The sequence below is a fragment of the Galeopterus variegatus genome, unplaced genomic scaffold, assembly GCF_000696425.1.
Source record: "Galeopterus variegatus unplaced genomic scaffold, G_variegatus-3.0.2 Scaffold4051, whole genome shotgun sequence".
NCBI classification, from domain to species: domain Eukaryota; kingdom Metazoa; phylum Chordata; class Mammalia; order Dermoptera; family Cynocephalidae; genus Galeopterus; species Galeopterus variegatus.
In genome coordinates this window covers 36,188-60,569 of record NW_007730162.1, presented here as the reverse complement: position 1 = coordinate 60,569, position 24,382 = coordinate 36,188, and the positions used below count along the sequence as shown (strand labels likewise).

Here is a 24,382-nt window from a genome sequence, read left to right as displayed (position 1 = left end):
GGGGATATAATCCTACCCAGAGGTGATAATTAATGGAAAGACCTCATGCGAAGGACCTCGCCACCAACATGCTAACTTGTCAGTAGGCCTTTATAAACTATCCAAATTACCCACCATGTGCAGAGTCTCAACCTGGATGCTGTGAGCATACCCTGAGGAATAGCAGACACATACTCTCCCTTGAGCCAGTAAAAATCCAGGAGGGAATCTGTACTAATGACAACTTAATCAGATGGAATTAAATGAAACAGGCCTACTTCAGAGACACCTGCTTTTCCCCAGACCAGAATATTATAATAATAGCATCATGTTTCTAATAGATTACATTTTTAGGAATAATATGCCTAAAGGGAATATAAAACTGAGCCTTTTATTTTTAATGGAGGCAGCACACAGCCCTACATTGCAGTAAAGAAGTCCTCCTGGACTGATAACAGACAAGAGGCTTGGATTTCTTTTTCCTTTCCTTAGAGCCAAATCCCCTATATTTACAGCCTCTCTCTGGATAGGAGTTAGGGATCTTTGGAAGCTAACGCGATTCTTTTAGGTCAAAGGGATACTATTTGGGGCACAACCTAAATACCTTACAGAAGAGTCCAAAGGCTTTGGAACATTTACATATATTAATTTTTTAAAACAGCAATGGAAATATACAAGCCATTCTATCATTTTTCCTGTAGGGTCATCTGATAAGCTTGTGATTGCATTGAATGTATAATGCAACAGGGTCCAGCATTCACCTGTCAAGCTTGGCAAAGGGTAGTCAGGCAGGATGTGGGGGTGGTAAGAGAATGAGTAGTAATGAGACTTCAGCCACAGGCCACCCACGAGAATCAGATTTGTTACTGATCTTCTACAGACTATATCTGTACTATTTTTTAAAGACAAAAAAAAAAAAGGCAGAAGAAAGATGATAAATTCCCCCTCTTTATTGGATAGGTCATTTATAATGCCTATAAGCCTGCCCAAAGATAAGAACCAGAGCAGCATTTAATAGACCAAGTACATAGATAAAAAGAGCATTTACTCCAAAAATACATGTCCAAACTACATGAGTGTGCTTTATGGGAGTCAGGTGACTTTTTAAAATAAAAAATGTGTTTTATTTCTCTGCCTGCTCAGACACTTCATGATTTTTAATTCATTTCTCTTATGCTTAAAGGAGATAGATTTGTTTCACGGATGTTCTTATGATTAATCAAATTCAATGTAATTTATGTGAATGAAACTAAAAGCTAAATTAAATATCCATATTTATTATGACAGGAGAATTTTAGAATATTGAAAGTCAGAGTTTCATTACTGGTGAACCACCAGGATGGCATGTGCCCTTCAATTTGGGATATTAGGACTGGCTACAAAGAGATGGACACTCTTCATCACCTAAATTAGTCTGTTCTGAGGTGAAACAAGGAGTTAAAGAACATACAGGTTTTTCAGAGTAAGTGGATTTTCAAATTTACACCAGACATTGGGCTACAAAAAAATCACACCACCCCAGTGATGTCCAAAATTTAAATCTATATAGTAAGCAATGGGCCTATTTTAAGAGGCCTTTCAGAATCAACCACTATAGTTGTGATTTCTTTTTTGCTTTATTTTGGCCCAAAGTCTTCTAGTGCCTTCCAATGCCTAACTCTTCCGTGGCTGTGATTTACACACTTGAAGTAGCATAGACTTTTTCAGGCCAAAGATCTGTGTTTAGTAAGCTGTCCTTCCAGTTCTAGAAACAAGGATTTCCCAAGCTCTTACTCACTCGAAAGCTGTCCTGTGCACACATGGGAAACCTGTCACCTGTGATTGGTCACGTCCTCACAGTCTCCTCTGCTTCCCTCCTCTTGGCTCATGATCTAAATCCCATCCCCTCTTTCTCTACCATGAAATATACCAAGGTAGTAGTGAGCCCTCACTGCTTCTGTTTCAAGGACTAGGAAGGACCTAGTCCTTCCTCCACCAGCTGTACTTTGGTTTCCATTAGCCTCCACTCAAAGGTCATGGTACTCAAAATGTGGTCCTGGACCTGTCACAATAGCAATAGCATCAGCATCACTTGGGATCTTGTGATGCCAGTTACGGACTTCCACTTCAGACCTGTTGAATCAGAAACCCAGTGATCTGTGTTTTCAAAAGACCTCCAGATGATCCTGATGTGTGTTTGAGAACCACCACTTTACAGAGACTATCCCAAATCAATTAACATTTCTCATCGTTCATCAGAAGCGGAGGAATGCCCCTCCTCACAGAAACTCACTCCTGGTGCCTCTGACACTGCCCTTCCTTAGTTCCCCTTCTCAAATTGTTCCTTTTCACCTCCCTCTCATCTCGTCTGGTCCCCTGAATGCAGATTTTTCAAGGAATTGCCACTGGCTCTCTTTCCTTCACTCTTTACATCCCTTCCTGGAAAATTCCATACACTTCCCTGGAAAAGGTCATGGCTTCTTTGCCATTGACTCAAACCAGATTTTCTAGCTTTACCTCTCATTTCAACTGTTTTGCCATCGGTTCCAAATTTCCAAAGGACTCCAGGACACCAACACCTCAAGAACTTACTGTGAAGTATAACACAGAATTATTAAAAAGAAAACCATCACCTTCCTCACCACACATGTGTCTCTTCTGGATTTCTAGTCTTCTTTTACCTCCAACAATGTTTTCCTAATCTCTTAGGTGTGGAAACCTCCTTCTCCCGAAGTCTCAATTTCCAAATAGCTGCTAAGCATTAAGCCCTCTTGCCTATAATTCCACCATCTTTCTCACATACTTTGCCTTTTTGCTCAGTAGCTTACATTTTGTTTATTCAGAGGGCAGAATTATGATCAGAGTGAGAACTAAAGAGAGAGAGATGATGGCTCATTTAAAGAAAGAACTTTCTAACAGAGTTGCCCACAGATGGGCTAGGAAGTTCCCTTTCTCCAAGTATGTTTGGACATGGGCCGGCTGACCATATAGCAGAGGTTTAAGTACCTGATGAGTGAACCGACTTGATGACATTTTGGATATTCCATCCAGCCTGAGATTCTATGGTTCCTTTAGTCACCATTTCTTTTTTCAAGTCCTCATTACCTATTCCTCCCCCATCATCTGAGCAATATGCCAGTCCCTGGTCTGTGTCTGATGCTTTTTCTATGCTTCTTTTCTTTGAGGCCTCCTTTCTCCCTGCTCCAATCCTCACACACGTGTATGGAGACTCATCCATTCACTCACTCCACCTACTCTGTGCTAGGTGCTGGAAATATTGAATTGGGCGAGCAATCCTTGCCTTCAAATTCTGTCCAGGTGGGGAAATGGACACCTACATCATATATTACACTACAGAGTGATGGGGCCACAGGGTGCCAAAGGGAGAACAGAAAAGAGGCCTCATCTAACTTGATCAAAAGGCCCAACCACGTGGACTGAGTTTAAACTGAGTAGGTATTACATTGGTGAACAAGATGGGAAAGAACCTTCTGGAAGGTGCAAAGGTGCATAAACTGAAGTAAGGATAATGTGTTTGGAAACCATGAGTAGTTCATTATGGGTGGAGCAAAGAGTTGGGAGGGGAGAGATGGGGGAAGACAGTTTATAAAGGGTTGGGTTTAAGCTAAGGCTTTTGACTTTACTTTGGTCACTCTAGGGTAGCCACCATTTGACATCATCAGGTTTAGTACTTAGGAAGATGACTTGAAGGGAGTTTGGAAGGGGGTCAGAACAGAGGCAGGCAGATAAACTGATGCAAAACAGGTAAGAGATGATGAGAGCTCAGCCAAGGCAATGGCGGTGGGGATGAGGAGGAATGAATGGGTTCTAGAAATATTCACCTGCATCTTCAGAGTTTGAGAGATTGATTAGATGAGGAGGTGAAACATCCAGAATGACCCTTAGGTTTTAAATTAGATGATGGTGTGAGTGGTGGAGCCAAGACCTGTATATGGAATATGAATGGAGAAAATGACCACTTGGCAAGTAAAATCACAACAGAGTTAGTGAACGAGTCACCAGAGGAGAGAAGAAAGGAGAGACTAGAGGAGATGGATAACAAGTTTAGAAGCTGAAAGGAAATAGGAGGATGCAAAGACGTAAGGTTATTCTTATAAATATTACATAAATAATCACTAATAGATACCATTTATGAACATAATGACATACTAGGCAATAAAATTCACATCAACCCCACAGAGTAAAGATTAGTATGTTCATTTCATAAGTGTGGAAAAGTCAGGCTCAGAGATGTGAAGTAACTTGCCCAAGTCACCCAGTGCCAACGTAGGTTTCACGATCTCAAAGGATATGCTACACATGTTGACTTTACTGAATGATGGCTGCTTGGCAAACTGGTCAAGAGTAAGACTTCTCCCCCTCTTCCCCCTTTTTAGAAACTGGAGTATATTTCTTTCAACAGATTGAAAATTATCATGTACAGGTGTGGAATATACTAAAAAGCATATGTGCTTCATAGGGCCCGGTTTTCCAAAGCCTTGCAGTTTCAAATATTGACCTTGTGGAGGACTGGAAATTTCAGGCTATAAAAGTCTCTATTGCAAGACAAGAATTGTGGCACAGCAGGTTGCTGGCTCAAAGACAGACTAGTTACTGATTGTTATGTAAAGATACTGGGAAATTGCTAATAGAAGGAATGTTTGCTAAGATCAAGCTTGTGTTGATAAGACCACTTAATTGTCTACTGGAATGTCATCTGTCTTGTTTCACTGAAAGTTACCAGCCTATACTGTTAAACTATAAGCCCACCTATGTCTCTTCCTGTAACTTCCTGGTCTGGAAAATAAATGCAGGAAGAGAACCCCAATTCGGTGTTAATTTCCCAAGGAAGGGATCCCTCTTGCTTGAGGCTTCGGGTGGGATATTCACCACTTTGGGGCTTCTCACTGCTCAGTAGAGATGGGCTTTGAGTAATCCTTTGCATCTCCATCACCCAGGGGAAGTGGGGTGACAAATCCGTGGGGGGTGAAGCAACACAGAGCAACATACAGACTTGATATTTCCACCGTACCATCAAAGCTCGGAGAACCTTCTCTTTACCTTGTGTTTCCTTCAGGTTTTATTTGATTTTGGTTTTAATTCCTTCCATCTTCAAAAAGGTCGTGGAAAAAATAGAATTGAAAGGTGATACAAATCTTTCCATGAACTTTTTGAAGTACCCTGGTACAGCAAGCAGTCAGTCAAATCTTTAATTTAATGGGAAGATGGATATTGACCTATCATCTTCCCACAGACCAGTGGTTTGGTTTTCGGAACACGGTCCCAGGACCAGCAGCATTAGTCTCAGCTGGGAACCTGTTAGAAATGCAAATTCCTTAGCCCTACTGCAGACCTATTGAATCAGAAACTCTGAGGGTGGAGCCTAAAAATCTGTGTTTCAACAAGCATTCCAGGTGATTCTGATGCTGGCTGAAGTTTGAGAGCTACCAATATAGGATGACGTGTTGCATCAGGCTTTTATAGAAGGTCATTATGTGACAAGAGACTAATCTAAACTGTGGTGAAACCAAATGCCACGTCCACTGCCTAATAAAAGAAGAATTGCTAATAAGACTGCTGCACAGGGAAATTTTGAGAAACCACAACACTTTACAACGTGGATGCCAATTCTCACACCATCCTTTGTTGAGTACACACGAATTGGAGTACACCCATTAAAATATATCACTACTCTTACTTATCATTCCACACAGCATATAATTCAGAATGAAGCTGAATTCTAAATCTCATAGAACTGAATTAACTGAGGATTTTCAGAGAAATTGAATCGTTTCCCAGTTTAACCATCAACTCAGCTTAGAGTGAATAGAAATATAAAATGAATTAAAATTTTGAAATTAGATTCACCAATGGTCACAACAGAATCTAATTAGAAGATATCCTCATTAAGGTGTCCCCCACCTCCCCAGCTTTTCAGAAAGCAACAAGGAAAAACAAGCTTTGGAAGGCTACAAAGCATGGTAAATGCAATCTTCATCCAGTGGGGGTTTTTTTTTTTTTTTTTTTTTTTTTTTTTTTGGTAAAAAAGGGAGTAGGAAGGTCTCTGGAGTGAGCTCATATATCTGCATATTTTATTAATAAAATACTACCAATGTAGGAGGGCCTCACCCTTGCGGGGCCAAGTAGCCATCAACTTTTTGATAGGCTGACAATCTGTACTTCAAGCTTTCAAATTATATATAGTGGAGGAAGGAATTTGTATGGAACTAAATAATACCCAGGCCAAAGATGCTCTGAATGACCAAGATTTTTGTAAGTTATCCAGAGAATGGGCTAAAGAACAACAGTCCCCAACACATCTTCAGGTGAACTGCATCCTCCCAAGTGTGAAGCAGTTATAGGGAAGACTCTGAGAGGGAACCTTTTCATCTTTGCCTTCTTTGTCAGGCTAAGCTAAAACAGCTATTTTTAGAATGTGCATGGAAGGCAGTTTTCCCACGTGGAAGCCAGTTTTCCCAAAGGCCCATCTTCCCCAGCTTGTACCTCCTTGTCATTGTTGGAGTACACAGGCCAACAGACAAACAAACCCCATTGTGACAGAGCATGCTACTAACCTGCTCATGAACTTGTACCGACGGGGCAGGTAATAGATTTTTCTCCTGGAAGAACAGCAAAAATGAAGCCAGTCGAGAAGAAAACCCATCGTCAGTTACAGTTTGAACTAGCAAGGAAGGAAAGGAGATTGAAGATAGAAGCCTGTAAGAGGTGAAGAAGAAAAAACTAAAAAGAGATTAACAGTGAGAAATGTGGTGGGAACACAGGGCATGCATTTTGGAGTCATGGAACCTTATGAAACAGTTTCCTTTGATATTTCTTCCTCTCCTCATTAGCATAATTTTTATGGTTGCTCCTCACCTACAAAACACGTGCAGAGTGATGATCAGGAGGTATTTGCACAGATTCAGCCGAGGTCAGCTTTTTTCCCCAGGGAAATGCAGAGATGGATTATGGGAAATATACATAATTTAATGGGCACACTATCATAACAACTAATGTTTATATAGCACTTTAAGTTTACATAACAGTTCTCTTATGATATAGACAAGAGCAATATAAAAATATATATTTTACAACCAGTACGAGAAGGACACTAACTTATCAGCATCAATACTCAGCTGTAAATAACCACACTGGGGCACACTGCCTAACCACTGGCCCTGGTGATAGGTGAATTCAACAGGTAAAACCAAGGGATCCTGAAAAAAAAAATGTTTAAAACTCGCACTTAAGCATTTTGCCATATTACTGTCTATCTACATTTTTAAAAATATTAAAAATTAAAATTCTGTGTGTAGTCTGAATGAAGAGTACATGTATTAGATGCTTTGCAAAAATGCAATCTCCCTTTCCTTATTTCAGGCTTCAACCATTGGAGAAGTAATGAAACTGATGCCGTGAATGTATATTTTGAACTGTTACTGAACTATCTCACTTTTGGAAAATGGAAAACATATCCATGTTTTTAATAGGCAAAACTATAGAGACAATAGAAAGATCAGCAGTTGCCAGGGGTTTGGGCCAGGGGAAGTAGGGATGAATAGGTGGAGCACAGGAGATTTTTAGGGCAGTGAAACTATTCTGTATGATACTGCCATGGTGGATACATGACATTATGTATTTGTAAAAACCCAGAGAACTATGCAACACAAAGAGTGAACCTTAAGGTAAACTTTGAACTTTAATTAATGATAGTGTATCAATATTGGTACATAAACAAATATGCCACACTAAGGCAAGATGCTAATAAAAAGGAAACTGTGAATTGGGGGAGAAGGGATATACTGGAATGCTCTATCATCTTCTCAATTTTCTGTAAACTTAAAAATGCTCTAAAAAGTAAAGTCTATTAATTTTTTAAAAAACTATATCCATGGACATAAAGGTATATATGAAGCAGGTTTTGTTGACAATTTCTCATAAGAAACTGATTGTTCAATTTCCTTTTAAACATTGTAGGGATAAAATTCTTAGCAGACTAAACTGGGGATTCAGAAATGCGGTCTACAGAAAACAATAAATACATATAAGATTCTTTGGGGGCATTTAAATTCACCCAGATTGATGTTTGTACACTTTGTTGAAATGATATGACAGGAGAATTATTTCTCCTTTGGAAATGCATATATCTCCTTAGGCTAGAGTTATTTGTCTGAGACTGTGGACAAGATAATAGCATGAATTTTAAATGGATCAGGTTCTAGCAAGTAAAACTATGCTTAGGTAAAACCACATCAGTATTAATGAGGCCAATTAGTGTTATACATTAACAGTATCTTCTCCTAAAATTGTTGTCCTGCAGGAATTCCTACATCTAAAAAGATTATTATTCACATTCAATTTTGTTTAATTGCTTGGGTCACATTTTCTTAATGCTATATAAGAAAAGTATTAATGTTGCTTGACGCAGCCCTTTTCTGCTATGTAATGGGCATACAGAAGTATTATCTATGATGTGGCCAGGCCCTTACGATTTGCAATCCTTGCATTATCACTGCTCTATTTTCCGCAATCTCCTTGGGTTCTTTATTACAGAATTGTGTTTGGCAGAAGGTTTAGTGAGGTTTATACCGTGGAGGAGGTATCAATTTCTATCTAGGCATATTTTGTAGTGGTTTCTTTCCCTTTTGGTTCTTAGGTGTAATATGGTATTAATTATATTAGATAGTTGTTACTTAATTGATAAAGAACTGGTTTAGTTAAGTATGATAGTGTAACAATTTTCTATGAAAACTAAATTTATATTCTTTCTCAGTGGATACATGTTTTTTCTTTTCTGTTTTTAAATTCTTGAGTTCTCACATTTCCTTTTTAACATTTTAAATACAAAAATAAATCATAAAATTAGAACTATATTTATTTACTTTGAGAATTTTGCCTCCAGGAAAACAGATGCTAGAAATTTCAGCTTCTATTTTGACTTAGAATTAGGATATAAAGACCAGTAAACAAAGAAAATAAGATGCACCATGGAGATATATTACAGGCCTGTGAATGGAAATTGCCCTTCTCTAAACGTGTCCCTAGCTCCTCTCTCTGTCTCTATGAATGTAGCTGATTCTTTGTCTCCATAAGTTGCCACAGCTCATTAAGAGCTTTAATGGTAGAATGGGTCTCAGTTTGCTCAATTCCTGTTTGTCTGACTTGGTCTTACTGGCAAATTATAAGCCAAAATACTTAATTTTTTAAGTCCCACTGAAATTGTCCTTGGCATTAAATCCTCTCACCTCCTTTAGGAGATTCCATTATGGACCCTCCCACCTATGAGTATCTTGGCATTTATAATTTCAGGTTTAATGCTTTATTTTATTTCTAAGTAGCAAATGAAGATCATTTTTCCTTAATCCATAGGGAAAATAAAAATAATCACTGTGAGACAAAGGTAAATTAATCCTTTTAAATAACTAAGCAATCCACCCAAAGTATTTTCTATTCCCCTTGGAACAAATACCAATAATTGTGTTTGCACAGTATTTACGACTTTTTAATTTTTAAAAAGTAGATCACATTTTCATGAAATTTGTTGAAGTTGTTTCTATGGAGGCAGATTTTAATGTTTTTCTGGAAGGGACTGGTCAGAAAGGAGCATAAATATATTCTATGCCACTAATGCCTGGGGTCTGGCTATTCAAAGCAGCAGTACAGAGGACTTCTAAAAATGGCACTTTGGAAATGAAAATACCACTTGCAAAATGCTTCTTTATCACAGGCATTTGAAATTTCTACACACTAAGGACTGAACTAGCCAGAAATTTTCATAAAGTCATGAAATCTTTATTGGCCATGAAGACTTACTTGCATTTCCTAAACATTTGAAAGATTTTCTCCTCTAATAGGAGAAAATTTGCAGTCTGCATTTCAGTTTTATTTGTTCCAAGAAAGGAGAACATTAGATGTACAGTGAGGCAGCAGAGAGAGTGGGGGAAATACATTTACACCTACCTGAAAGGCATTCTTACATTCATTTGCTCTGCATATCTTCCAAGGACTTCCCATGGGGCATGCAACTTCACAAAGATAATGTCACTATTTATTAGAGAGGACTGAAACAGAAAAAAGAAACTAAATTGAAAAGTATATCCAAGTCTCCCATGGTTTAAATCGAGTTGGAACTTAGAATGCACGAACTTGTATGGAGTTTACGATTTGGGGCATTCTTCAGCTATAAGCCAGGCCCTTAAGTATGCACATATTCTCAACAAATATCCCACTGTGTGTCAGGCCCTGGAGACCCAGTTGTGAACAAGAGAGGTATGAATGGCATTTACATTCTGCAAAATTATTATTATTATTTTTTTTGTCTTTTTCCGTGTCCAGCAACGGATCGCAACCCTCAGTGTTGCTCCCGCGCCTCGCTCAGCCAGTGAGCGGGAACCGGTCTGTATGTGGGATCCGAACCCTCGGGCGGGAGCGCCGCCGCGCTTCCCAAGCAGCGCACTATCCAGTGCGCCACCGGGCCGGCCTCTGCAAAATTATTTTAAAGAAATAAGATAGGCAAAAACAAGTTTAAAAGAGAGGGATAAACTTACATGATAATGAGTGTTCTACAGACAACAAAGTAATGGGAGAAAAAGTTATGGGGAGGGCGCACACATTACTTTGAACAAGGGGTCAAGGAAAGGCCTCTCTGTGGAGGTGACATGTGAGCTGAGCCCTAAAGGAGAAGCAGCCAGCCAGGTGAAGAGTATGGGTTGAATATTCCGGGTGCAAAGACCTGAAGTTGAGAAATTGCTTGGTGTGTTCAAGGGACAGAAGGATGAGTAGAGTGACCGAGGCATATTAAGTATGCAGAGAACGGCAGGAGAAGAGACTGAGAAAGTGCGCAGGAACCAGAGTATACAGCCTTTCACAGGCCACAAGACAGTGAACTGTATTCTAGAAACACTGGGAAGCGATTTTGATTTAAGTTGTCAAAGATCTCTGGAGCTACTGTACGAAGAGTAAACTTCTAGAGAGAGTTGTGGCAAACGCAGAGAGGAGAATGGCTCTCAGTCACCCAGGCAAAAGCAAAAGTTGCTACTGGTGGAGATGGAAGGATTTAAACCTTGGGGGATGCCAGGCAAAGCTTTATGCAAAAGCTGTGTTCTCTGGACCAAAACCTTTGCCTCCTTCAGGGCATTTATCAACACAGAACTTAGACAGGGAAGTAAACCTAGGACTTTACACCCTGATAACCACCCAACAGGTTTTGGTCTATGCCTCTCACTGAAGGAACATGAAGAACCAACTAGGAGAATTCCCTTCAGAAGTTGCCTCCAGGAAGAGGCCTGGGTCATGGGAGGCAGAAAGAAGGCGAGAAAACAGTGAGCTAAAACATTTTAAGGCACTAAAGTGGCCAATTGTTTATCCTTCTCTTTCTCATGCTGCATGTCACTTAAGTTTTCATAGCTTAAGAATGTGAAAAGATGTGTTAGGATTTTGTGACTAAACTCTCTTTATACTAGCATTTATAAACAATCTTTTCTTTTTTTTTTTTTTTTTGCACAGCTGACAAAAAAGAAGCTCAACTTTATGCTCTATCTGGAACAAATCTGCAGTCTAGGGAATTGTTTTTAAATTGCAGATGACGTACAATTGCAATTCATTTCTCATACTAATTCAGGGTCTTCTTGCTGGGCTTATACATACTGTACTTAATTTATATGAACTCATCAAGGTATTATGAAAATCAAACGGGTGTCAACTACAATGTTCTCAGGGACTCTGGTGTGATGCTGAATTTCCCATGCGTAGGAGGGCCAGGACCCATCTCCTAAATGGTAGGGGGCTATCAATCTGAAAAATTAAACTTTCTTGGCCGTTCAGGCTGAAATGAAGTTTTATCTTCCAGCTTGGGACAAGCAGTGTAACCCACCTGGGGATAAGGAATGTTTCTGTGGTTTATGGTTGAATCCTCCAGGCCATGAACAGTGCCTGGTACAGAGGGAGCACACAACCAATATTTCTCTAATCCACAAAAACAGTTAGTGAAATGTGAACAGTTAGAGCTGACCTGGGTGAATGCTGTGAGTCCTGTGAAGCAAGAAGTGACTGTCAATGAAGTGACTCTTGGAGCTAACACAACGGGTTACTGCAAATGAACACCTGCCCAGGGAATGGGCAAGCCAGGAGCAGATGAAGACGTGATGACCAGTGCGTTGTCTCAGTAAAATCTGGTTTTTTGTTTAGTAACTGACAGAGTTTGGATGTGTTGTCCCCCCAAAACTCATGCAGAAATCTGACCCCCAACTTGGCAATGTTGGGAGTGGTTTGGATTATGCGGGTGGATCTCTCATGAATAGATTAATGCCCTGGGGGTGGGGTAGCAAATGAGTTATCTAGCCACGAGGGTTGTTTGTTTATAAGACCCTAGCACCTCCCCCCCCCCTCTTCCTCTCTCTCCACGTGATCTGCTTGTACCTGCCGGCTGTCTGCTGTTTTCTGCCATGAGTAGAACCAACCTCAGGCCCACACCAGATGCAGCTGTCCCAGAATCGAGTCAAATAAACCTCTTTTCTTTATAAATTACCCGGTTTCAGGTATTCTATTATAGCATCAGAAATGGACTAATACCATAACTTATTACATTCCATCCTCCCCGCACAGGTGCTTAAAGCTAAGTAGTCAGGGTGACATGAATGAGCCCATGGGCTGCAACACCTGTACAGAACACACAGAAACATCACACATACACACAGCGTCAGTCCTGTCTCATTCATGCCTGCGGATGCACTGATGCCTCGGTGATCTGAGACAGTCTCAGCTTTTCAGCTGAGCATTTGTTGGGCTTTGGAAAAGATTACCACGTGCTCCTCAACATATAGTATAGTTTTCCTAGTTACAAAACGGAAGAAAGACTATATTTCCTAAAACTAGGTCTTTTTATTTATATTAAGATACACTTCAGAGTCTGGAAAGGTTTTGTGGCTTCCTCACTGAGAAATTTTATTAGGGAAATCTTTAAATGCACCTAGCTTTCTTACAATGTCCTATACTTGCCATTGTTTTTTCTTTTGTCTTCCCATGAGAGAGAGAGTGAAACCGTGCAACACAGGGAGACAGCGTATGGGAATGTGATTGATTCATGGAATCCAATGAACCTTGATTTAGAGCAGAATATGATGCTTATAGCATACTTGTGCCAATTTACCAACCACTAGTTTTACAGAAAATAAACAATCTTGTGGAATAATAAGCATTTCAGAAATATCCTATGAATCTATGAAATCATTAAAGAGACTACACTAAAATTTTCCATTTAAGGAACATTTTAAATACAACATTTCTGTGTGTGGAAAAGCCAGGTTCATTATCTGAACACATACTGAGCCAACTAAAATTCTAATGTGGGATCGCAACCATTTTCTGCATAAAAGCATAGCCATTTTGATTTGTTTATCCTGATAAAAATAACTTTATTTTTCTTATTATTCCCATAATAACAATAATAACACCATCACTTGACTGATTGATTGATCGATTGTACTTTGCAATTGTCAACGTACTTTTACAAGTTCCCTCATATTTTTCCCACACAAATCTTTTTTTTTTTTTTTTTTGTCTTTTTTTGTGTCCGGCAATGGATTGCAACCCTCAGTGTCGCGCCCGTACCGGACCGGGACCGGCAACGGGATCGCAACCCTCCGTGTCGCACCCGCACCTCGCTCAGCCAGTGAGCGGGAACCGGTCTGTATGTGGGATCCAAACCCTCGGCGGGAGCGCCACCGCGCTCCCAAGCGGCGCACTGTAGCAGTGCGCCACCGGGCCGGCCCTTCACACACAAATCTTGTGAGAGAGGTTTCCTCCGATTTCTTAGAGGAGAGAGGAACAGGTCAAGTGACTCGATCACATCCAAACTGAAGCACAGACTTTATCCCAGGCAAAGCTGATTCCATACTCGTATCTCTTGACTCCCTCATGAATTATATCTAATAACTTTTAAGGTTTACTTAAATCCATGGTTTTGTATATGTATTTAAGATGCATATTCTCTGAACTGTCCCTTTATCAGTTTATACAAACTAATCTTAAAAGAATTTCATTATTTTAAAAAACAAAGTGATAAAAACAGAGACTCCATGGTCTAAAGCAAAATTAGCTACTGATGAAATGAGATTTGACTTGGGGCTATTAAAAGTTACTTTGATTATCTTGAGAGAAACATTAACTGAATTCCCTCAAATGATGATGAATATCTATTCATGGTCTTGTGTGTCTGTGTGTGTGTGTGTCTGTCTGTCTGTGTGTGCGTGCATGTGTGTGTCCCTTTTACATACTTAAGAGAAAAAATTTAGTGTATGGGCTTATTATTCTCCTTTCTCAAGGAGAAACTAAGAAGGCATGACCTACTGTTTGTTATTAAATGCCTTCTGAACTTCACCGCTGAAAAATAAATGTGAAATAGATGATTGCTAATTATATGGTCCATATATCACTCTTTTCTCTACTGTTGAAAGATTATGCTGCTGTTTCCAAATAGGTCTTTCCTCATTATTAAGTATTCTTTTCCACATAAATCCAAGTGCGCAAGTGCCAAAGTGAAGAGAAATGAAAATTAATTTTTATGAAACATAGAGCTTTTTCACTAGTATAATTGCATTAAAAATCCCTTAGGTTAGAACTTTGAGGAAAAGAAAATGACCATTTAGAGAAGTTTAGGAAAATATCATTAGAAGAATGACTGGAGAAATTAACAAGTAGCATGGAACTATCTGAAATACAAATAGATAAGATTCACAGAAAACCTTCCTTCTTCCTTTTATGCAACAAGAATATATTGAACACCTTCTATGTGCTAGATGCTAGGAATGCAAAGATATGTGAATCACCGTCCTTGCCTTCATATGCAACAATTTAGCAAAGGAAGGTTAGATAAGGCAACAAGGCAAAAGAAGAAATAGCATGCCATTATCTAATGCAAGCAATCCATCTCTCAAAGAGAGATGTATGTACACGTGTCCACTTCTTTACCATTTACAAAGAAGATGGAATTGAGGGAAATCCGATGTGGGAATGAGGGTATAGAGGTAGATCATGAACTCGGTTTTGAAAATGTTAGGTTCAAGATGCCCAAGAAGATGTCTTGTGAGTAGTTAGAGAAATGAATCTGGAACTCAGGGCAGAAGTCTGGGCCAGAGATAAAAATGAGGCCATAAGAGATAAGTCTGTGGCCAGGATACAGATGATACTTAAAGAATTGGGGGAGGTCCCCACAGGAGAGACTACAGGTAGAGAGCTACACGGGAAGGTGTACTATAGAGGTTAGTTAGGAATGCAGACCATGAGGCTGGACTGCACATGTTCATATTCATATGTCTACCTCTTACCAGCTCTGTGATCTTGGACCTCTATTTAACCTCTCTGTGCCTCAGTTTGTTCAACTGTAAAATGGGAAATTATAGCAATTCCTACCTTATTGAATTGTATTAAATGGCATGATATAGGTAAGGTGCTCATAGTACATCTAAAAATATGTTAGATATTATCTCCAAGAGGAGCCACATCATATTGGTGCTGCTGGGAAGAACACAGCATTCCTACTTAAACAAATTATAACCCAGGAAGGTGAAAAATACAGAATCAGTATCTAGGAAGGATTTACTAGTCTTTGAATACAAGTCTCAACCCAAAGAAACTCTGAGAGCCAAGCCCCCAATTCCTGTCTCCTGTCCCCCCAGTGTCTTCAGGACCTCCTACAGGTTCCTCTATGACAGTCATTCATTCAACAACACTCAAAATCGTTCATTAACTGACTACTATGTGTTAGGAACTCTGTGGTAGGGAGTTTGTATTTTATTTTCTAGGGTCAATAGGAAGTCAGTAATGGGTTACAGGCAGGGATCACTTGAAAGTATATGTTGAATATTCTCTACAGAGTGATCCAAAGGGAACACAGGAGTGGAAGGTTCAATAAGGCAGTTATTCCAGTAGTCCAGGTGAGACAAGATGGTGGCTGGACCCAGAAGGTGGATGTGACAAGGAGAGAAATGGACAGACTTGAGATCTGTTGCAGGTAGAGGTGAAAGGACTTGTGATCGACCAAGTGAGGACAGTGAGAAAAAATCCAGCATCGAGAACGATACACAGGTTGTTTTGCCTGAGAAACTGGACAGATGACAGCACCTTCACCTGCAGTAGGAGGGGCTGGAAACACTTGGTTTGTCCCAAACTTGTCAGACAATGTACCTGAAAATCACAGTGGTCTTTGCAGATGACCTGAATCCATTATGTGAATTGTAATTTAGCATTCACTCACTCATCCATTCATCTATCCTACTGATGGAATTTGGATGTTTTGTCCTCCCAGAACTCATGTGGAAATCTGATCCCCAGTGTGGCAGTGCTGGGAGCTGTTTGAGTCATGGGGGTGGATCCCTCTTGAATAGATTAATGCTCTCCCTGGGGGGTGGGGGTAGTGAGTGAGTTCTTGCTTTATTAGTTCCCATGAGAGCTGGTTATTTAAAGGACACTGGCACCTCCCCTCTCTCTTGCTTCCTCTCACCATGTGATCTGCTTGTATTCTTCACTTTCTGCCATGAGAAGCAGCCTGAGGCCTGCGGCAGATGCAGCTGTCCCAGAATCATGAGCCAAATAAACCTCTTTTTATAAATTACCTAGCCTCAGGTATTCTGTTAGAGCAACACAAAAACGGACTAATATACCCACAAACCCTTCCTGAGGGCCTATGATGTGCCAGGCACTGTCCTAGGTGCTGGAAATACAGCTATGAACAAAACAAACTCCGTGCTTTCTCGGAATTCAAGTACCATTGAGAAGAGAGAACTTCAATAAATAGATATGTAACATTTTTGATGATGTGCTTTGAAGAATAAAGAAGGTAAGGAAATAGAAAGTAATGGTGGAAAAGAGAGTCTATTTTAGACAGAGTGGTGTGAACAGGCCTTTTGATAAGGTGACATTTGAACAGAAACCTGAAGAAAGCGCTGAAGACTGTTCCATTATACAAGGAGAGAGCAGCAAGAAGAGTAAAAGGCAAAGGCCCTGAGGCATAAATATGCTTGACATTTCAATTTATTGAGCATGAAGGGTTGAAACAGGGCAGCCACTCTGTATCCCCTTAGGTAATTACCTTGATATCACTTTCTCATAACTATGCTATTATGAGAACACAGCAAAACCCTAAACTTCTGGGTCAAAAGGAGACATTAATTTCCATTGGGCAACTCAAATAAAACTCTTGGATGAGAAAAAAGTCATAGTGAACACAAAGGAGTAGTAGAGGCAGAGGTGGGAAGAGCTGTACATAGTGCTACGACGTGTTAGATAGTGCTTCAGAGCTTTTGTATACCTCACATCCTTTACTCTTCACACCACCCTATGAGGCAGGCATTATTATTGTTCTAATTTTTTGCGGATGAGGAACTAAAGCACGAAGAGGTCTGGTACCTAGGCTAAGGTCACACACCAGGTAAGGAGTGGAGCAGTGGCTTCAGCACTGCTCCTCCACAAGAGGAAAGCTGGGGCTCACACGAATGCATTTGCTCACGCACTCAATTCCATTGTCATCTTATTTTTTTGAGAAATGTTTGTTACGTATTGGAATCCAAAGTATGGTGAGTATGGTTCCCTCTAAAATCCTAAAATTAATGTAAGGCTAGTGGTAAGAGAAAACTTGAAGCTTGGTCCTGCCACTCACTCCCTGTGTATTTCTGGCTGGGCACGTTACTTAATTCAAAAGCCTCAGTTTCCTCACTTGTAAAATGTGGAAGACAATATCCACTTTGCAGGATTGTTCTGAAGCTGACATGGTTGTGTAGTAAGTGGGATAAGTAAGAATAATTCTCAATAAGTGAGAATTTCCTTCTTCCTCCCATAGTTACTGAATGCTTGGTGGACGATCTGGCAATTCATAGCTAATGCTAGTATTTCTTGATGTGTCTGAAATCCAGTCTGTGAAACTGATGGAGTAATGTACATTCCTGGAGGATTAACGTGCTTGAAATTATCGCCAAGCAATTTCAACCGCTCTCAGTGGGGCCGCCATCTAACCAGCTGTATGTCACTTGGCAAGTGACTTGTACTTTTTGGAGCTTCAATTTTCTCTTAAAAATGAGGCCATATGTCTCTTAAAAAAGGCTTTTTTGCATCTATTATTCTTGGGTCCCTTAAGGGACACATCAGAATTTGTGAGTACAGTCCAAAAAGCTCTTCAGCTGATTCTGTGATTCTGATGCATCTCCCTCTCTACCACACACACACACACACACACACACACACACGTACAGTTACTGTGCTCTGGTGGAGAGAAGCCTTTGAGGTACTGTATGTTCCTAAATGGTTACAATATTCATTCCCGCTAAAGAGAATCAGTGATAAGAACTAGGTGTGTGGAATCACTCACTCCTCCCCAGCAGACTTAGATGAGAGTTCCCTGAGGACTCCCTCCAGGCTCTAGTCTCATACTGCCTGTCCTCCCTGGATGATCTCATGCTTTCCCAATGGCTTTAGATGCCACTTATCATCAGATGTCCACAATATTCTTATCTTTGGCCTGGACAGCTCTTCTGAGTTCCAGATCAGTATAGCCAACGGCCAACATAATATCTGCCCTCAGTTGTCTCACTGGGTCCATTTCTCTGGCAAAACTGCTCCTCTTCTCAGTGCTCCCAGATTCTGGGAAAATGCATAACCATCTACCCAGGGGCTCAAGTTCAGGAGTCATCTTTAACTTCTCCTTTTTTCCTTATGCCATAACCGATTAATCACCAAGTCTTACTGATTCTTTCACATTTCTCTCCAATCTGTCCACTTCTCTTCATCTCTACTGCCACCGTCCTCCAAGCCACCAGCACCTGTCTCCTTGAATGCCACAACAGCCCCACAGCTGGGCTCCCTCCATTTCATTCTTGCCTTGTCTATTCTCACCAACATCAGAGATGTCTTTAAAAATGCATTGCAATCCATGGTTTCTCATGGCTCTCTGGAAGATCACTGAAGTGGCCAATGCATGGTCTAGCCACTCCCTTATCTTGCGCCACTTTTCCTCTCTCTAGGTCAGCACATCGGGCTTATTTCTTCTTCTTCCCAAATTGCTAAGGTCCTAACAGTCTCAGGGTCTTCTCACATGCTGCTTTCTCTGCCTGACAAGTTCACTCTCCTTCAGGTCTCAAGTCACGCAGCAGGCAGACTTCTAAGATGACCCCCAAGATTCACATCCCCCCTTGTATCCCCAGGTACACTCCCTGAATAAGCACCTCTCCTGAGAGTGGATGGAATCTGTGAATATAAGGAGATATCACTCCTGTGATTAGCATACTAATCAGTTGACTTTGAGTTCCTCAAAAGGAAAATTATCCTGGATTGATCTGAACTAATCAAGTGAATCCTTAAAAGAGGTCAGCAAGGTTCTCCTACTGGCTCTGAAGAAATAAGCCACTGTGTTATAAGAAGGCCTATGAAGGCAAAGAATTTTCAGTGGCAGTCCTTGGCTGATTGCCAACAAGTAAATGGCAATGCTCATCCTGTAACCACGCAGGAGGACCCTGAGCTCCAGGAAAGAATGCTGACACCCCGAGGGAAGCCTTGTAGTGATCCTGATCAGAGGATCCAGTTGAGCTACCTGGACTCCTGACCCACAGAAACTGTGGGAGCAAAAACAGAGATTGTTTGAAACCTCTAAGTTTGAAGTACTCTCTTCTGCAGTGATATAAAACTAATGCAAGTTATAATACAATTAATTAATGCTATAATTATATATTTCGTTGTCTCTCTGAGACTGTACAGCTTCTCCACAGCTGCATTCTCAGCACCCAGTATGTCACTAAGCACATAGTCATTAAGAATGAATGTTTCTTGGGCCGGCCCGGTGGCGCACTGTAGCAGTGCGCCGCTTGGGAAGCGCGGCGGCGCTCCCGCCAAGGGTTCGGATCCCACATACAGACCGGCCGCTCACTGGCTGAGCGAGGAGCGGGGGCAACACCGAGGGTTGCGATCCCGTTGCCGGTCCAGGTCCGGTACGGGCGCGACACTGAGGGTTGCGATCCGTTGCCAGTCACGAAAAAAGACAAAAAGACAAAAAAAAAAAAAAAAGAATGAATGTTTCTTAAATTAATTTATAAACATCCTGGAATTCAGACTATGAGTTGCTTTCTTGAATTACTGATTACCTTGTTAAAACACTATTATAAGACAGAAAAAAATTTGTCTCCTTGCCACCACAAAGGTTTCAATGTGGTTAAATTTATGAGAAACACAAGTAATCCCTGCCTCTAGGTCACAATCAGGAGATGCCCAGTGCTGAGGAGCTAAGCATAAGTCCTCACACATTTCATCAGAGGTTCTCTGTGTTGCCATTAAGTGAATATTGATGCAACATGCTACTGGCAACTCTGCATCAACCCTAGTGATCCCGACATCAAACTTACTGCATCAGGGTATCTGAGGAAAATAAATGTTTGTTGTAGTAGTCAGGATGGGCTAAGTTATGCTGCAGCAACAAATAACCTCCAAATATCAGTGACTTAAAATGGTACAGCTGTACTGTCAATATGGTAGCCACTTGTCACATGTGGCTACCAACCACGTGAGATATAGCTAGTTCAATCTGAGATGTGCTGTCTGTGGAAAGTACACGCTAGGCTTTGAAGACTTAGCATACATACACAAAAAGAATGTAAAATATCTCAATGATTTCTATGTTGATTATATGTTTAAATAGTAATATTTTATACCTATTAAATAAAATATTATTAAAATTAATTTCATCTGTTTTTTACCTTTTATAGTCATATGTGGCTACTGGAAAATTTAAAATTACAGTATTTCTATTGGCTGATGCTATGATAAAGGTTTATGTCTTGTTCATGTGTCATGTCCATTGCAGGTCAGTTCACTTTAGTGACTTAGTGGTTCCTGCTGATGGGTCCCCTGTCAGAGGGAAGGCAGAGCACAGAGGGTCTCATAAGGACATATACCACTCCTGTGCCCAGCCCATTGTATAGAAATGTTCAAATGGCCACGTCTGTCCATAAGGCCACCAGGAAGAGGAATTATATCTGGGGCATAGTGCTAATCAATACACACTGACATAAAATACCTTCCTCCATCACCTTCTTAGAAAAGCAGTATATCTGTTATATAAAGCAAATGTTTTACCTACCTCACAACACAACACTCATAAAGTCATTCAACAAACACCTAAGGATAATCTTGACCAGTATGTGCTATGTTGCCTAGTGCATAGGTACTATGTTGGACCCTAGAGATATAAAGAAGACTAAGACATGGTCCTAGATCTTGGGGAACTCACAATTCAGCAGAGCAACTATTATACTAACTACAAATAATATGATTCATATGAACAGAATTTGGTCTAATGACCACTGGGAGAGAAAATGCTGCTTTTGTAGATGCTCCCACCATGCAGTACTAAATCTCTCCTTTAAAAGTAAGCAATGTCAGTTTTGATCTGTAAAATTCCCCAATTCCTTTCACCTGTTACAGACCATCATAACATTTCCCCTACTCCTTCAAGATGGTGTAGCAGATTCAGGTAAACTTGGGAACAACTATTATCATCATGGTTATGCTTTTCATTATCAAAAATGATCAGCCCTCTGATAACTGTCCACAGTTATGACCCAGTCAGCAACCCATGTGTCATTATGCCCTCAGGAAGCTGTGGCAATTAACAACCATGAAATAAGTATGACCCAGAAAGGACAGAAGAGTTGGGTGTTTGCTGCTCATGAAGAAGCAGTTTAACTTTGGAAATATTTTCTAATGCACTTGGAAAAGTTTATGACATTTCTCCCAGGCCAATTATATTTATCTCTTGGTGGACTGCTGATCAAAATTAGAGGATGGTCAGTGCCTGTATCAGTATAGTTTACAGTGTTTTTTACCTGAAGGTTGTGAGAAAACTGTCAAGAAGTGGGGCTCATATGATTTCTTTTTGGGGGAGGGTGGCTGGCTAGTATGGGGATCCAAACCCTTGATCCTGGTGTTACAACATCATACTCTAATCATATATTTTTAATAACAGAGAAATCTAACTGATAGATATACCTTCATTCATATCACTTCCTCTTTAGCATAATGCTTATATAACTACCCTTGCCTACTTTACAGGGCTAACCTGTGTACACACACATGGGGGTACTTCAAAAAGTTGTAGAGAAATTGAACAAATCCTTCCATGGATTTTTGAAGATTCCTTGTGTGTGTGTGTGTTTGTGTGTGTGTGTGTGTGTGTGTGTGTATGCGTGCACGCATGCATGTGCCCACGCACATGTGTGTAACATAACGCATTTGCAACCATGTTGTGTGGCAGTCATTTGTGTGTCCCTGGCACCTGGTTCTTCTTTCCTTTGGGACACAGGAGTCTGTGCTTCCTGGCCTACTGTGGTAGACCAGAGCCATATGATGAGCTTCAGCCATTAAGCTGTGAGCAGAGCCTTGAAGGCTAGTATGAGATTTGCCTTTCCCTGCCACAGAGGCAAGTGTCTAGATGAAGCTTCTGTTATGCTGGGTCCCTAGTAACTACAAAGAGCAGTGTCCCTTCTCTGCCCCTGCCATGTGGAGATCAAGAAGTAAACCCTGATGTCCGAAGCCTTTGAGATGACAAAGCCTTGAGTGACATGTGGCAGTTACATAAAGCCATGGTAGTGGGTGAGGTCACAGGGAGATAGACACATAGAACAAAAGGGGACTCAATCAAGTTTAAAGACCTTCTAATAATATTTAGAGATCAAACAGAAGAGGAGGGTGAGCCAAGGGGATGGAGAGAGGGCCAATGAAGTAGGAAAAAATCCAGAAAATCACGAGATGTCTCCGCAGCCAAGAATGTTTTTCAAGGAGGGAAGGATCCGCCATGTGCAGAGCAGCTGCTGGGCAGGCCAGTAACCGAGATGGCAAGACTCCTGGATTTGGTCACAGGTGACCTTTATAGAAGCAGTTTCTGTGGAATGGGGAGGGAGAAAGCCCGGACTGAGTAGTTTGAAAAGGCAATGGTACGTGAGGAAATGTGACAGGACACTAGACTAATCTTTTGAGAAGTTTTTCTGTGAAGGGCAGAAGAGAAAGGGGGTGGTCGTTAGAAGAGAATACGGGGTCAAGGGACTTTTCTTCTTAGGATATGAGTTACAGAAGTATGTTTGCAATGACGGAGTAGAGAGGAGACAACTTCAGGAGCAAAGTCCTTGAGAGGTGAAAAGAGAGGCGATTTCACGCATCACAGGAGAGCTCCTGGGACAGCAGCAGACAAGACACTTCACGCCTAGTAACAAGAGGAGAGGCAGAGAGTGCGGAGAGGTGCGGGAGATCCTGTCTGATTGCTTCTGTTCTCTATCAAAGCATACACAAGGTTATCAGCAGAGCTTGTGGGAGGGCACGGGGGAAAGATGCAGAAAAAGGAGGTGCGAGGGTTGAGAGGCGAGATGACAGTGTGAAGTCGCAGTGGGCTAACTCCTTCACCTATTCAAGGCCTGGGACAAATGAGCCCCCTACCCAACAGCCTATCTAAGATTCCTCCCTTGCCCCTGCCCCAGTACTCTCACACCCTTACTGTGTTCCACATTTTCCTTTGCCATACCACTCACCACCTGCTAACGTGCTACGCTACCTACTTCTTTACCATGTTTACTGTTCACTGTGCTGCTCTCAAAAAACACTGAGGCCAGATGGGCTGTGAGGTATAGTATCTGCTCAATAAGGCCAAGTTTGCCAAGCCCCAGCCCCAGCCCAAGGACAAGAACGGGACCAGGTCAGCACCTCCTCTCAATGCCAATACCAGTGACCAGAGGGAGAAGGTCAAACCTGCAGCAGTGCAGACGGAAGATGCAAAGCCCATTTCAGAACCTGAGAAAGTAGAGACTGGATCTCAGCCTCTAGTGTTAGGAGGTCCTGGAGCGGCGACAGGACAGAGGCGAGCTTTGAAGAATGGTGAACCTAACCCCTTACATGCCCCGTCCATCTCCACCCCCTTCTCCTACCATCTCTACTTATTTACCATCAAGGGTGCGGGAGGAGTTGGTCTTGCCCTCAGGGGCTCAAGGAAGGGACAGCTCACCAGTTCCTTCTGGAGTCGCTCTGTGGTTAAAAACTGAAACTGTTTTTTCCTCAGTCCCATCGCCTGGTTTCCTTACCCATCCAGGCCCTAAATTTGGGAAACATCACTACTGTGTCTGATCCTTTGCCTGTGGGTAGCTGAGAGAATGGCTGATGGAGACCTGGTAGCGGGAAGGCTGTCCTGTGACTCTGGAGTGTTTCCATCTTCTCTGGACATCCTTCTTTCTCTCCTTCCCTCTTCCACCATGAAATCAACGTCCTTTTTTGGGCCAGGGTCTACAGAGCCTCAGTTACTGGGTTTGGTTCCCGAGTGCCTATCTATGCTCTTTTCTGCCTCCAAGTTCTTCTCTTTCCCTTCAACTCCCATCCCCCTTCCCATCCCTCTTCCCACGGGTTTCCT

The 24,382-nt window shown here is 41.3% G+C and overlaps 1 protein-coding gene across 1 annotated transcript in view; it reads right to left on the bottom strand.

Moving 5' to 3' along the window:
* The window catches only part of ANO4 (anoctamin 4), a 192,950-nt gene that overhangs the window by 133,937 nt on the left and 34,631 nt on the right, over positions 1-24,382 (bottom strand). Inside the window, exons 5-6 of the mRNA XM_008586623.1 lie at positions 9,919-10,019; positions 6,534-6,578 (exon numbers count right to left, since the gene is read on the bottom strand). Of these exons, the coding sequence (XP_008584845.1) occupies positions 6,534-6,578; positions 9,919-10,019 (146 nt within the window). The remainder of the gene's footprint in view (positions 1-6,533; positions 6,579-9,918; positions 10,020-24,382) is intronic.